Source organism: Lutra lutra, chromosome 2, assembly GCF_902655055.1.
Source record: "Lutra lutra chromosome 2, mLutLut1.2, whole genome shotgun sequence".
Taxonomy (NCBI): domain Eukaryota; kingdom Metazoa; phylum Chordata; class Mammalia; order Carnivora; family Mustelidae; genus Lutra; species Lutra lutra.
The window spans coordinates 44,709,407-44,722,819 of NC_062279.1; the positions used below are offsets into that span (position 1 = coordinate 44,709,407).

The following is a 13,413-nucleotide window of genomic DNA, read 5'->3' on the forward strand; positions in this document are numbered from 1 at the left end:
AAGTACCTGGGAGCTGTAGTGTAAAGGGATTTTGCCTACTCTGATCACTGTTTAACTCATCCCCTTCCCCACAAAGATCAGGGTGAACTTGGAAGATCCGTTTTTAAAGGAATTGTCAAACCATTTAAAGAACAGGACAGGAAATATCTTAGAAAATTTAAGTTGTAATAGAAGATTAAAATAAAATTTCATAAACTATTTGCCTGGTTTACCCTAGACAGAAGAGGCCTTCAACCCAATGAACTCTTCTGTTTAGAATCTGTAAGTCTGTCTCGGGTAGCTACACACTAGATCACTGCCTCATTCTGCATTTCCAGATGCTGTCAACGGTGCTGAACATCATCATCTTTGAAGACTGTAGGAACCAGTGGTCAATGTCACGGCCCCTACTTGGCTTGATACTACTTAATGAAAAGGTAAGAGAGCCAGCTCTGTGGTGCCCAGAGCCAGAATCATGGGTAAACACACGTTTGGCTATCATTTTCCAGGGCACTGTGAGAAACATTATAGGAACGCCCCACGATGGTGAAACAGAGGAGAAAACAGCCCATTTTCTGAGCATGTACTGTTCATGCTTTGAACGGCACATAATCACTGAACTGTTAGAAGTCAGCATGTGTGGCAATTCAGACAATTCTGCTCTGGAGAGCAGACCACCAATGACCTAAATTCTATTTCCTGCTCCACCACAAACATAAGGAAGTCTAGAGATTCCTGTAGAAGAACCTGGATCAGTGGCACCTGGCTGACTCAGCTGATATGTGAGCATGTGACTTGATCTCAGGGTTGTGGATTCAAGCCCCACATTGGGTATAAAATTACTTAAAATCCTTTAAAAGAAAAAAAAAATAGACCCTGGATCAGATGACCCTTCGAGTGTTTACAAATTTAAAACTCTGATTTTTAAGTAAGATGAACACACATGGTCTTGGAAATAGTTACAAACAAGGTACCCCATTTGGGTAGGTAATTCCATGTCTTGGAGAACATCCCTTCAGCCCTGCAGATGAGGGAGGTCTAATCCCTGTCTCCTCTCCTTACCCTGTCTTACCCCTTGCCCCACAGTATTTTTCTGACCTAAGGAACAGTATCGTGAACAGCCAGCCACCAGAGAAGCAGCAGGCTATGCATCTGTGTTTTGAAAACCTGATGGAAGGGATCGAGCGAAATCTTCTTACGAAAAACAGAGACAGGTGAGTGTAGAGGCCTTGCCGAGAAGTCCTAAGCAATTTCTCAAATCATCGAACAGGGGAGACTCCTTGAAACTCTTCTAGAGACCATCTCAAAGCAGTGCTGTCCAGTAGAAAAGCAGGCCGTATACGTACCTTTGAACCTTTTAGTAGCCACATTAAAAAGGGTAAAAAGAAATAGACAAAATTCATTTTAATATACTGTATTTAACATATGCAGATAATATGTAATCCATATTTTAAAATTGAGAATTTTTACATTCTTTTTATTGTACTAAGTCTGCAAGATCCTGTGTATTGTATACTTAACAAGGCATCTCAAGTCAGATGCTAAATATTCATTTGAAACACTTGATTTGTATTAAGACTTCATAAAATGTACAGTTGACAAAGTAGATTCCCATATTCAGGTATACCAGACATACTTAGAAGTTGTCTGGTTGTCAACTAAATATCAGGCTTTTTTGAATCAATGTTTAAGTCTTACTTAACTTTAATTAATTAGAAAAATGGCATTTTAATTTAAAATTAATTAAGGTACAATCGGGGAACTGAATTTGAACTTACAGCTAATATGCATCAGTTTTTTGGTTGCACTGGGCACATTTCAAGGGCTCAGTGACCCTGTGGGGCGAGTGGCTACCATATTGGACAGCACAGCACTATACCACAGGTCTCCAGCGTTAAGCATTAAGTCAGCCTCATTCTCTTCTTGCCCTCGCCTTGGGAGGGTTACTTCCCACCTCTGTCAGATGCCTTTTGTTTTGCCATGAGCCCATGGTGGCCCTCAAAGCCCCAGATTTGACCAGATCTCAAGGTCTGCCACAGGGTCGTCACGTTGAAAGGGTTGGAGAACTAGTCCAGCTTTCCCTTAAGGTCTGAAGACTGAGGGTAACTGACCTTAGAAACAGATTCATACGTTCTGCCTCTCAGTAGCTGCTTCTCTGCCAGAAATGTTTTAGGCCAAGACCTTTCCCCTCCACTCTCCTCCCCCAACCTACATGCATCCCCTCTGCAGGTTCACCCAGAACCTGTCGGCATTCCGTCGAGAAGTCAACGACTCGATGAAGAATTCCACTTATGGCGTGAATAGCAATGACATGATGAGCTGACACCTTCTTGGACTCTACCTGTACAGAGCAGCGCCCCTTTGGTCTGGCCCAGGGGGGCAAACAATTACAAGGGAGAGGGCCTGGCTGACCCTGGCTCCCTCCTCCAGGGGTGTGGGGAAAATGGCAAAGTCAACTGGCTACTTCCCCAGGGAATAGGGGTGTGAGTGCACTCACTAGGGGGCAGGGCGCTGCTGGTTCCTGGGGGGTTGGGTGGGAAGGGTGGTGGGAGGAGATAGAGACACAAACGTGTGAGACTCCAGCCCCTCCTCCTGGGGCCACCCCAGGGGGTGGGGGGGGATCCCCCAGTGTCCTGCCACAACCTGCCTTGTATAAACATGTACATTTTTTCATAACATTTTGAACAAGGTTTATATTGACTCAAGTTTAAAAACAAAAAGTGTGACTGAAAAATTTTTACAGAGTCTAGTGCACCAATGCTGATGTGAGGGGTTGTGTATGCGAGTGAGGAAAAAATGTGTATTCTGGTGGCCTGAAGCTTTACTGGACGAGGATGTGTGAACGTGCAGAGATATATTTAGTGACAGTGTAGAGAGGCAAAAAAAAAAAAAAAAACCTAAAAATTCCAAATGTATATTTTTTCTTATTGCCCTTTCCTTGCCCCCCAAATTATCACTTCCTGTTACTGTATTACCCTTGTTATTAGGAACTCTAAGCCATGTGGAGCACCATCCTTCCCCTTCAACCATAGATGCTGCCCTAGGTCCCGTGGCCTCTTGCAGTGACAGCTGAAAGTGTTTGGTGTTCTTAGCCTCATCCTTTCTCCCACTTTGCTTATCCTCATCCTCAGACAGATGCCTCTTGCTTTTACAAGTCGGATGTAGCTCTGTGACTTAGGGTTCTCAGTCTCTGTAAAGGTAGAGACCAGAGAGAAGGAATTCAGCCCATTGCTCTCCTGGTGAGTGATTTGGAGGCGTCCACCAGAGGCCTAGCTGTGTGGCCGATAACTTTGAGTCTTCCCCAGCCCTTGAGGCAGTGTGTGTGGATGTGTGCGCGTGGATATTTATATACGTACCCTGCACTCGTGAATGTATGAACTGGAGGGAGTTCCTGCAGTGGAGGGGTTCTTAATAACAAGGTCTGCCTAGCATGAAGTATTTAACAATCTCCCGCCCCCTTAAAAATATACATTTTTATAAAATGAAAACCATAATAAATGTTTTGAATATTTAAAAAAATTAACCTACAGAAGAAAATTAATGGAGAAAGCTATTTGCCTTGTACTTTTTCCACAATTGCTGCTGCTAGTTGTACGCATCTCTAGTTCAGCTCTTGCCCATGGGACACTCATCAATTAGGTTTTATCTTTATTTCTCTCCTCTGCCCCCCAAAACAAGCCTGTTAATTTTTTTTTCCTTCTCCTCTGGCGACTGTGTGGTGAATCCTTTCTTGCGTGATCAGGTTGCGGATAGACTTGTAAGGGTGTTTGCTGCATACAGTGTAAGCATTGTGACCGCCAATAAACTTCAATGGTTTCTACTGACCTGGCTTCAGCGATCAAGTCTAGTGTGTCTGTAGGGACATGTCTCACACACACAAAGATGTTTGAAACATGCATTTGTAAGAGCCAGTGGATGACAGGTGCCTCTCACCCTTGCAAAATTAGCTTCTCATTCAAGTAAGTCTGACTTCATTTCTTTTAAAAATATGATTGTTCTAATTGAAACAGATACAGGTACAATGCTACTGTCCACAGCTATAAAGGTGAAGCCACGCTACCTCTTCTAGGTAATAACATGGCAGCCAGCAGAGAAGTAATAATTACAGAAAGCCTAGTTTTGTGTTAATTTTTTTTTTTTTTTAAGATTTATTTGTTTAAGAGAGAGTGCACAGGTGAGCAGAGGGAGGGGCAGAAGGACAGGGAGATAAGCAGTGGGGAGTACAACATGGGGCTCGATCCCAGGACCTGGAGATAATGAACTGAGCCAGAGTCAAGTCTGATGCTCAACTGACTGAGCCATCCAGATACCCCTTTGTTAATTTTCTGACCTCTGCTCCTCTTCTGTGGGCTTGGCTTCATTCACTAGACCCTGACAAGTTCAAGGATAAGTTTTTTCCATATACTACTTTGCAGGCCTCATGGGCCAGAATTATCAAATGAAGAAAACTAGTTAATGAAGACTATTTCTCATCCCCATACTGTGTAGTATCTAGTTAGAAGAGAATTTAATTGCCAGGAACATTGTAACTGTACCTTGATGTGAATTTATATCCAATGAATCACAGGCTCTAGAGTGCTATTTAAAAAAAAAAAAAAAAGATTTATTCACCTTAGAGTGTGTGTGCAAGTAGGGGGAGGGACAGAGGGAGAAACCTTCCAGCAGACTCCCTGTTTGCGTGCACATGAGATCACAGCCTAAGCCAAAACCAAGAATCAATACTCAACCAACTGAGCTACCGAGGAGCCCCGAGGTGCCAGTCTTGCTCACCTTATCTAGATATCCTACTACTGTTTCACTGTGGGGACTCTCTTGGTCCTAAGTTATTTTGAAGGCAAAAATTTGTATTCTCGGGCGCCTGGGTAGGCTCAGTGGGTTAGGCCGCTGCCTTCAGCTCAGGTCATGATCTCAGGGTCCTGGGATGGAGTTCCGCATCGGGCTCTCTGCTCCGCAGGGAGCCTGCTTCCCTTCCTCTCTCTCTGCCTGCCTCTCTGCCTACTTGTGATCTCTGTCAAATAAATAAATAAAATCTTTAAAAAAAAAAATTTGTATTCTCATGGCCAGAAGGCATATAGAATTGAGTCATCTTGGCTAAGTCTGCCTCTGAGCCTAAGAGAAATACAAAGTGTCAGTCTTCATTAATATGCAAAGCACTCCAGTCACATGCCCCAGTGACCTGAAATTGTAATTCTGTAGTAAATAAGATTTAAAAAAAAAAAAAAAAAAAAAAAAACTTTCTCACAGGTACTTGAAGAAGAACCCCCCTGTCCCCCAACTATCTTGAGATGCTGCTTGATCAGCAAAACCCCAGACCACTCCTTTCCCTTCCACAAAAGCAATTTCAGAGGCAAGAAATTCACCATAGATGGTGGCCGCCTTGGAGCAGCCCTGTGTGCAGTCCCGTCATGACAAACCGCAATAGTTAAAATCTTCCATAACCACAGACTTTTTAAACAATGTAGCTGTTCTTTTTTTGACAGAAGAGGGGGGGCACCCAAAAAACAGCCAAGGAGGAAAACTTTTTTTCTGGTCAATTTATCAGCAATTTAACATGATCCATCCTTTAAAAGGCTAGTTATCTTTAAACATTCGTTTCCCCCAAGAAGTCATGTGGAGGTTTTATTCAGTTAAAACAAGAGTTAATTAGTTTCTAGGCTGTCCTGGGTACTGTGCTAATCAAATCAAGTTGTCTTTAGACAATGTTCCCTGACACAGACTGTCTTAGGTAGACAGAACACCTAAAGTCTTTGTGGCAGATTACTAAGTTGTATTATGCATGTACAGGGTTCTTTTGGGGGTTGAGTTTTTGTTTTTTGTTTTGGTTCTGGTTTTTTGTTGTTGTTGACTCTGCCCAAATAAGGGTTCATCCCCACTAAAGTATAAATCAGACAGAGGAACAAAAATTTGGCCCTGAGTCAAATTTTTACATTTTTATATTTTAAGACATAACGACTTTCACCCAGTTGTTAATTTTCTAATGACAAGTCACAACCTACTAAGAAATAAGAGTTTTATATTCTTCAAACATGAACTTATTCTTAAGAATTTGTGGGGATTTTTTCCTCCCAAGTAGAAAAATGTTCTAGCACCTTATGAAATTTCAACCACTTGCAGACACAGACCACTTTCCAAAAATACTCATGGTCATGAGGTAACAGGAATTGAGTGTAGAGAGCCAAAGTACCTCTCCGTATCCTGTTTGCCACCAGCCAGCACTTCCCTCACCCACGATTTTTGGCTAGATCTACAAATACACCTAAGTTGCTTTCTAATGCTGCCGAAGTGCCAGAGCAAAAAAGGAAAGCAAAGATGATTACAGGGAACCTGCAAAAGCCATATATCTGACAGTAAGGCCTTGAAAAATGTAAATGGTTATAACTTTTAAAGTCCTACTTTAGATATTTCAAAAAATAAACTTGAAAGGATAAAAATGTACATACCAACCATAGTCAGTACCACTGCCAAGTAAGTGCTAGGTAATGTCTTAGAATTCTTGCCTCTGTAACTTTTCTCCAGGGTCCATTACATCTGTCTTGCGTTTTTTAGATACACTGGAATTCACTGGTCAGCCACTTTGGTGTATTTCAGGAACAGTGGGTCAACTGAATAAATTAGCTGCCAGACAATGGGACATCAGATGAGCAGAATGGAGGATGGGATCAAACTTAGAACATTATCCCCTTCCCCAGAAAACCCTTATGGCTCTCAGGGCAGCCTCCTGACTACTGTTGTCTGTTCATTCGGCAAATACTTAGAATCTACTTGGGGACAAATACTTTTTTGATGGTCAGCAACAGAGAAGGAAACTCAAAAGCACTTCAGCATAAGATCCCTCAACAGTACAAACTGACTTCAAAACATAGTGAACAGTACCTTGTAACATATTTACAGAAGCACCGTACACAATTATATTTTTAACTGTTTGATGAAGACAGACTTTATAATAGATTTACGCATACAGCATCACCCAATGAGCCAAACCACCCTATTATCAGTTACAAAGGAATGAAAAGTGAAAAGAGGGCAATTTCCTAACCTCTGCTACTGGGTAATGGATTAAGTCCATGCATGTCTGGATTCAAGGTTTGGAGGACAACCAAACTCGGGGAAAAACTAATTGTCCTTATGTGACACTAAGAGGGGCCACTATACAGAGTCTGATATAGGAAAAGGGTGGGCGAATTTAAGAGCAATATTCTCGAAGTCAGAAAATCCAAGCTTTCACCTCTTAAAGACTGATTATACTGTGCTATGAAAGTTAAGCAAACTCTAGAAGCTGAACTAATTCAACTGGAAAATCAATGAGAATGCTTTTGACGAGTACAGCAGACCATTATCGTTTCTATTTATCAGGAAGCCCATGCCCCACCCTTTTAACACCAGGCAGTCTGGGACAGGTGCCACAAACCAAATCAAGTTACCAACTTTACCACCAGGCTACAAACGCTGCAACAGAGCCCTACCGTGCAACTAGACAACTGCCACTACCATCTCTGCCTCCACATCCTACCTCGTGCCTTTTCCCCGTCTGCACAACTGTCTCCTCAGGCTGAATTTCCATGCCCTTTGCCCACCTACCCTTTCCATGACCCGAAGTAGAACCCCATTCCCTCTCTGAAGTCGCTCCCTATTGTCCCTCCCCCAAGGTTTATAGCCTACTCAGGCTTATTTGAAATATTCCTAATCCTCACTCTCCCCGCCTCAGCAACCAAAATGTGCTCCTCGCGAGCGGGGCCCAGATGGTAAGGGAACCGTGGAGCTTAAGAAGTTAGACTCATCTGGGTGAAGCCCCAGCAGACAGGACCCCCGGCTGCCTGGTGTGGGGGAGCTAAACTCAATTGTTTCCACAAGCCTCTACTGAAAGGAAAAGAGCAGAAGCTGCTGACAACACCTCCCTGACCTCGCAAGGGAAAAGGTGAAGCGTTCCCGCCGACCCGCATTTCTGCCCCCACAAACCGCCACACGCCGGAAGGGGTTCCGCGCGTTCCTTCCGTCCTCGTCGCGTCTGCGCACAAAGGCTCTCTCGCCCGGCGCGTCGCCTCGGCGCCATCGTTCATCCCGCCTCCGCCGCCCTGCGCAAGCGCATTCGTGTGTTAACGGCGTTCTCTAGCCCTTGGCTTCCGGGCAGGAGGGATCGTTCTTGAAAAGGCCCCTGGACTCCCACCCAGCCGTGTGCCTGGTGGGGGGTCGAGCTCACGTGTACCGTGGCCTCACCCGGTGTCCGCGGTCGTAATCACAGAGGCACTGTTCAAGGACTTGGTCCTTGGCTGAGTGGGCAAACGGGCTGAAAAGGAAGATCGTTGGCGACTCCGTATACTCTTGGAATGCGGAAGGAAGGTCTCGCCCCGTCCTCCAAGTCTAGCCCTAGCAGAACGAGTCATTCGGAAGAAGGCAGGGAGGAACACTCAGGTAGTGCCAAAACGCGAAGCATGAAACCTTGTAGCTTTCTAGAAGTTGCAAAAATAGCACGGCCGGAGGGAAAAGTGCAGCTCTGTACGTGTCAGGTTGAGGGGTGGGGCACAAGAGGTTGGGGTTTGATCCTGAGAGCCTCAAGTTTCAGAGGCTACATCGCAGAGCAGACTAGTGGCCAATCTCGGTTGAACCTACCAGCTAGTGGGTAATGAGGATTTGAATCAAGACAAGGACTGTTGGGTGAGAGTTGAGAAACATTGGGGAGTTAGGGGGCGGAGCTTGGAATCAACAGACTTTGTTGCTGAAGAGGAAAGGATGGAGGATTCTGATAGGATTCCCAGGTTCTAGAATGGGGCAGCAGCTGAGTCAAGACGGAGGAAGCATGAAACAGTATGGGGATGAGTGCAGAGTCCTTGGTGAGCTTGAATGGAACTCTGATCCAAGGAGACTTCCCTGCTCTTGGATAAAACATCAGAAAACAAGGGGGAACACTTTCCATTTTATAGAACAGACATCTCACTGATAGCAAAACCAGACAAAGACATTAAAAGAAAAAAAAAAAGCCCTTAGACTAATATACCTCATAAACGCAAAACATCTTAAAATACAAACAAATTAAATCCAGGGATATATGAAAAGGATAATACATCATGACCAAGGAATGCAAGGAATAAATGTAATTAGCAGAATAAACAAAATGAAAAAGAAAAAGCTGATCATCTCAGTAGATAAAAAGCACATGACAAGATTCACTACACATGAAAATTCTCAGCAAATTAGGAATAGAAGGAAACATTCTTTACGTATTAAAAGGCATCTACGAAAAGCATACCACCAACAGAATTTAATGGTAAAGACTGAATATTACCCCAAAAGTCAAGAACAAAGAAAGGGTACTTTTTTTACCTCCTCAATTTAACATTATACTTGAGGTCCTAATCAGAGCACATAGGCAATTAATTAATGGTGCACCCATCAAAAAGAAAGAAGTGAAACTGTTCAAAGATGTCACAATTTCGGGCTCAGAAAGCTACTAGAACTAATAAGTGAATTTACCAAATCACAAAATACAAGGTCAGTATAAAAAAACCACCTATTTCTATATACTAAAAATGAGCTGTTAGAGGATGAAATTTCAAAATATACAATACTTGTTCTAGCATCCAAAAAACATGAAATACGTAGGAATAAATTTAACATGATATGTGCCAAACTTGCACACTAAAATCTATAAAACATTGCAGAGCACAATCTTTAAATCTAAACAAAGATCATAACATGTTCATGGTTTAGAGGACTCAAAATTGTGATGTCATTTCTCCCTAAATTGAACTATGCATTCAACAAAATCCCAGTAAAAGTCCCAGAAAGTTTTTTTTTTGTAAAAACTGGCAAGTGGATTCTAAAATTTATTTGAAAATGCAAAAAATCCAGGATAGCGTTTTTGAAATAGAAGAGCAGAGTTGGAGAGCTCACCTATCTGATTTCAAGATATACCATAATACTACAGGAATCCGTACTGTAGTGTTGGCACTAGGTCAGACAGGTCTATGGAACAAAAAAAAGTCCAGAAATAGGCCAACATGTGCATGCTTAACTGATTCTCAACAAGAGTGCCAAGGCATTTCAATAGAGAAAGGGTAGTCTTTTCCAAAAATGGCGTTGGAAGAACTGAGGATCCACCTGAGAGAAAAAAAGAAATGAACCTCAATGCTTACCTAAACTTCAAATGGATCACAGATGTAAAAGTTCAAACTATAAGACTTCTAGAAGACGACTTAGGAGAAAACTTTCATGGCCTTGGGTTAAACAAAGATTTCTTCAAATACCAAACCCATGCACCATAAAAGGAAAAAAGTTTATTGGACTGCATCAAATTTTAAAATGCTCTTCAAAAGATGCCATTTAAAAAAATGAAAAGATAAGCCATGGGCAGGATTAAAAGATCTGTAATGCATATACATAACACAACATAGGTATCCAAAGTGTATAAAGAATCCCTACAATTCAGAAAGAATAATCGAAAATAGCCCAATTTTAAAATGGACAAAGTATTTAAAAAGGTATTTTGCAAAAGAAGATACACAAATGACCAGTAAACTTCAAAAGATGCTCAACATCACTTGTCGTTAAATAAAAATAAACACAAGGGGCGCCTGGGTGGCTCAGTGGGTTAAAGCCTCTGCCTTCAGCTCAGGTCATGATCCCAGAGTCCTGGGATAGAGCCCCACATCGGGCTCTCTGCTCAGCAGGGAGCCCGCTTCCTCCTCTCTCTCTCTGCCTGCCTCGCTGCCTACCTGTGATCTCTATCTGTCAAATAAAAATAAATAAATAAAAATAAAAAATAAAAATAAACACAAGAGATGTCACACTATATATATATATATATATATATATATATATATATGCATGCACACATCCACAGCATGGCCAAAATTAAGAAGACTTACAATGCCAAGTGCTGATGAAGATGTATGGCAATTGGAATTTTCATACATTGCTGATAGAAATGCAAAATGGCACAGGAATTTGGAAAATAATTTTACAGTTTCACATAAAGTTTAATATAGGCTTACAAAATGATCCAGCAATTCTAAGTATTTGTCAAAGAAAAACTAAAACAGGGATTCCTCGGTGGCTCAGTCATTAAGCGTCAGACTTCAGTTCAGATTATGATCCTGGGGTCCTGAGATCAAGCCCCACATCGGGTTCCCCGCTAAGCGGGAAGCCTGCTTCTCCCTCTCACATTCCCCCAGCTTGTGTTCCCTGTCTTGCTGTGACTCTCTCTGTCAGGTAAATAAATAAAAAATTTTTTTTAAAAAGGGAAGGAAAAACTAAAATATATGTCCATGCAAAGACTTCCTCTTTAATGTTTGTGACATTTTTATTCATAACATACGTGTAAAACTGAAAACTACCCAAATATCCATCAAAGGGTGTATCAGTCAGGGACATATCACAAGGAATTGGCTCATGCAGTACTGGGGGCTAGCCACAAGTCTGAAACCCACAGAGCAGGTCATCAAGAAAAGCAAATAGGAAGGTCTCCAGCAGGAGCTGAAGCTGCAGTCCACAGGCAGAACGTTTTCAGGGAAACCTCGGTTCTGCTCCTAAGGCCTTTCAACTGATGGGCTCAAGACCACCCACATTACTGAGAGTAATTTTTATATAAAGGCAACTGACTATTGGTGTTAATCACCTCTACAAAATGCCTTCACAGCCACATCTTCATTAGTGTTTGACTAAGTGGGTATGATAGTTTAGTCAAGTTGATGCATAAAACTGACCAGCAGGTGACTGGGTATATAAACTGGGGGTATACGGGCACCTGGGTGGCTCAGTTGGTTAGGCAACTGCCTTCGGCTCAGGTCATGATCCCAGAGTCTCAGGATCGAGTCCTGCATCGGGCTCCCAGCTCCACTGGGAGTCTGCTTCCTCTGACAGCGCGCGTGCTCTCTCTCTCTCTCTCTCTCTTATATAAATGAATAAAACCTTTAAAAAAAAAAAGTCTGTTTCTCAAATTGTGGAATACTATTCAACAATAAACAGAAACAAACTACTGATAGAAGTAATGGTATGGATAAATAAGTCTCAGACACATTTTGTTCAACAAAAGAGGGCAGACAAAAAGACCCTGTAGGAGTCTACTTACCTGAAATTCTAGAACAGTCAGTCATGATCCACAGTGTCAGAATAGGTGTTTGCCTAATGCCAGTTAGACGTTAGGGTGAGGATATTGGCTGCAAAGAGAAACAAGAAAATTTGGGAGAGTGATGGAAATTATAACTAGACTGTGGTGATGGCTACCCAGCTATATACATTTGTCAAATTTTAATTATGCACCTTTTAAAGATTTTATTTTTATAAATATAAGTAATCTCTATTATATAAATATAAGTAATCTCTACACCCAATGTGGGGCTTGAAACTACAACCCCAAGGTCAAGAATCACTTGCTCCACTGACTGAGCCAGCCAGAACCCCAAATTATACACTTTAAACGAGTGCATTCGTGTACATAAATTATTTCTCAATAAAGTTGATGTGTTAAAAGTGTTGGGGGCAGGCGGGAGTTGATTCCTGCACAGCAGAAGCTCAGTCAAGGTTCCAGAGAGATCTATCCAGTTCCTATAGCACCCTTTTTGGAAGACTATTCCTATTGAATTACCTTGGCACTTTTGTTGAAAAGCATTGAACGGGGGGTGGGGGGGGTGCTGGAGTGGCTCAGTGGGTTAAGCCTCTGCCTTTGGCTCAGGACCCTGGGATCAAGCCCCACATCTCAGGACCCTGGGATCAAGCCCCACATCGGAGCCTGCTTCGTCCTCTCTCTCTGCGTGCCTCTCTGCCTACTTGTGATCACTCTCTCTGCGTCAAATAAATAAAATCTTTAAAAAAAGAAAGAAAAGCATTGAACCTATATGTAGGTGAGAAGTTCCCTGGATGGGAGTGAAGGATAAAAATACAATCAGACCAACTATACTTTGAGGAGGGATGGAGAGAAGAGGGGAGGGGAGAGGAGATAGGAGAGGAAGAAAGGGGATAAGGGAAAGGAAGGGAAGGAAGGAAGGGAGGGGGAGGAAAAGAGAAGGAAATAAAAATTTAATCAGATCCCTGGTTATTTCTGGCTCCCAGAGATGTCACATGAGCAAGACAGAGGGGGATGTGATCAACTGAAAAGCCTCCTCTTCACTACCCCCACCCGGCCCAAGCAAACATTTCAGTGCTGCACTGCGCCCCGTGAACTGCTGTTTGTTAAATGACTCGTCCTTGTAAAGTGTGTCCCACGTGTATTCCTCACAGCAGTGAGCCACAGCAGCCTCTACGGTAACCAAACTCCTTCCCACCCCTTCCTGACCATGCGAGAAATCATCCTTTTGGAAACAGGGCGCTTCACTGGGAACCATAACCGTTGGGGACCCGCCCTCCTGGCCTTGGAAAAGGCCCACATCTAGGGGGCAGAGAAAGGGCGGGAAGGAAGGCGACGAGTAGTAAGAAGCCTTAATGTTGCTTCCCAGGGGGATG

At 42.8% G+C, this 13,413-nt stretch overlaps 1 protein-coding gene across 2 annotated transcripts in view; it reads left to right on the forward strand.

Moving 5' to 3' along the window:
* The window catches only part of XPO7 (exportin 7), a 39,541-nt gene extending 35,738 nt beyond the window's left edge, over window positions 1-3,803 (forward strand). For both annotated transcript variants that reach the window (XM_047717287.1, XM_047717288.1), the window contains exons 26-28: window positions 318-416; window positions 1,066-1,193; window positions 2,209-3,803. In XM_047717287.1, the coding sequence (XP_047573243.1) occupies window positions 318-416; window positions 1,066-1,193; window positions 2,209-2,302 (321 nt within the window). In that variant the 3' untranslated portion in view covers window positions 2,303-3,803. The remainder of the gene's footprint in view (window positions 1-317; window positions 417-1,065; window positions 1,194-2,208) is intronic.
* The last annotated feature ends 9,610 nt before the right edge of the window (window positions 3,804-13,413 follow it).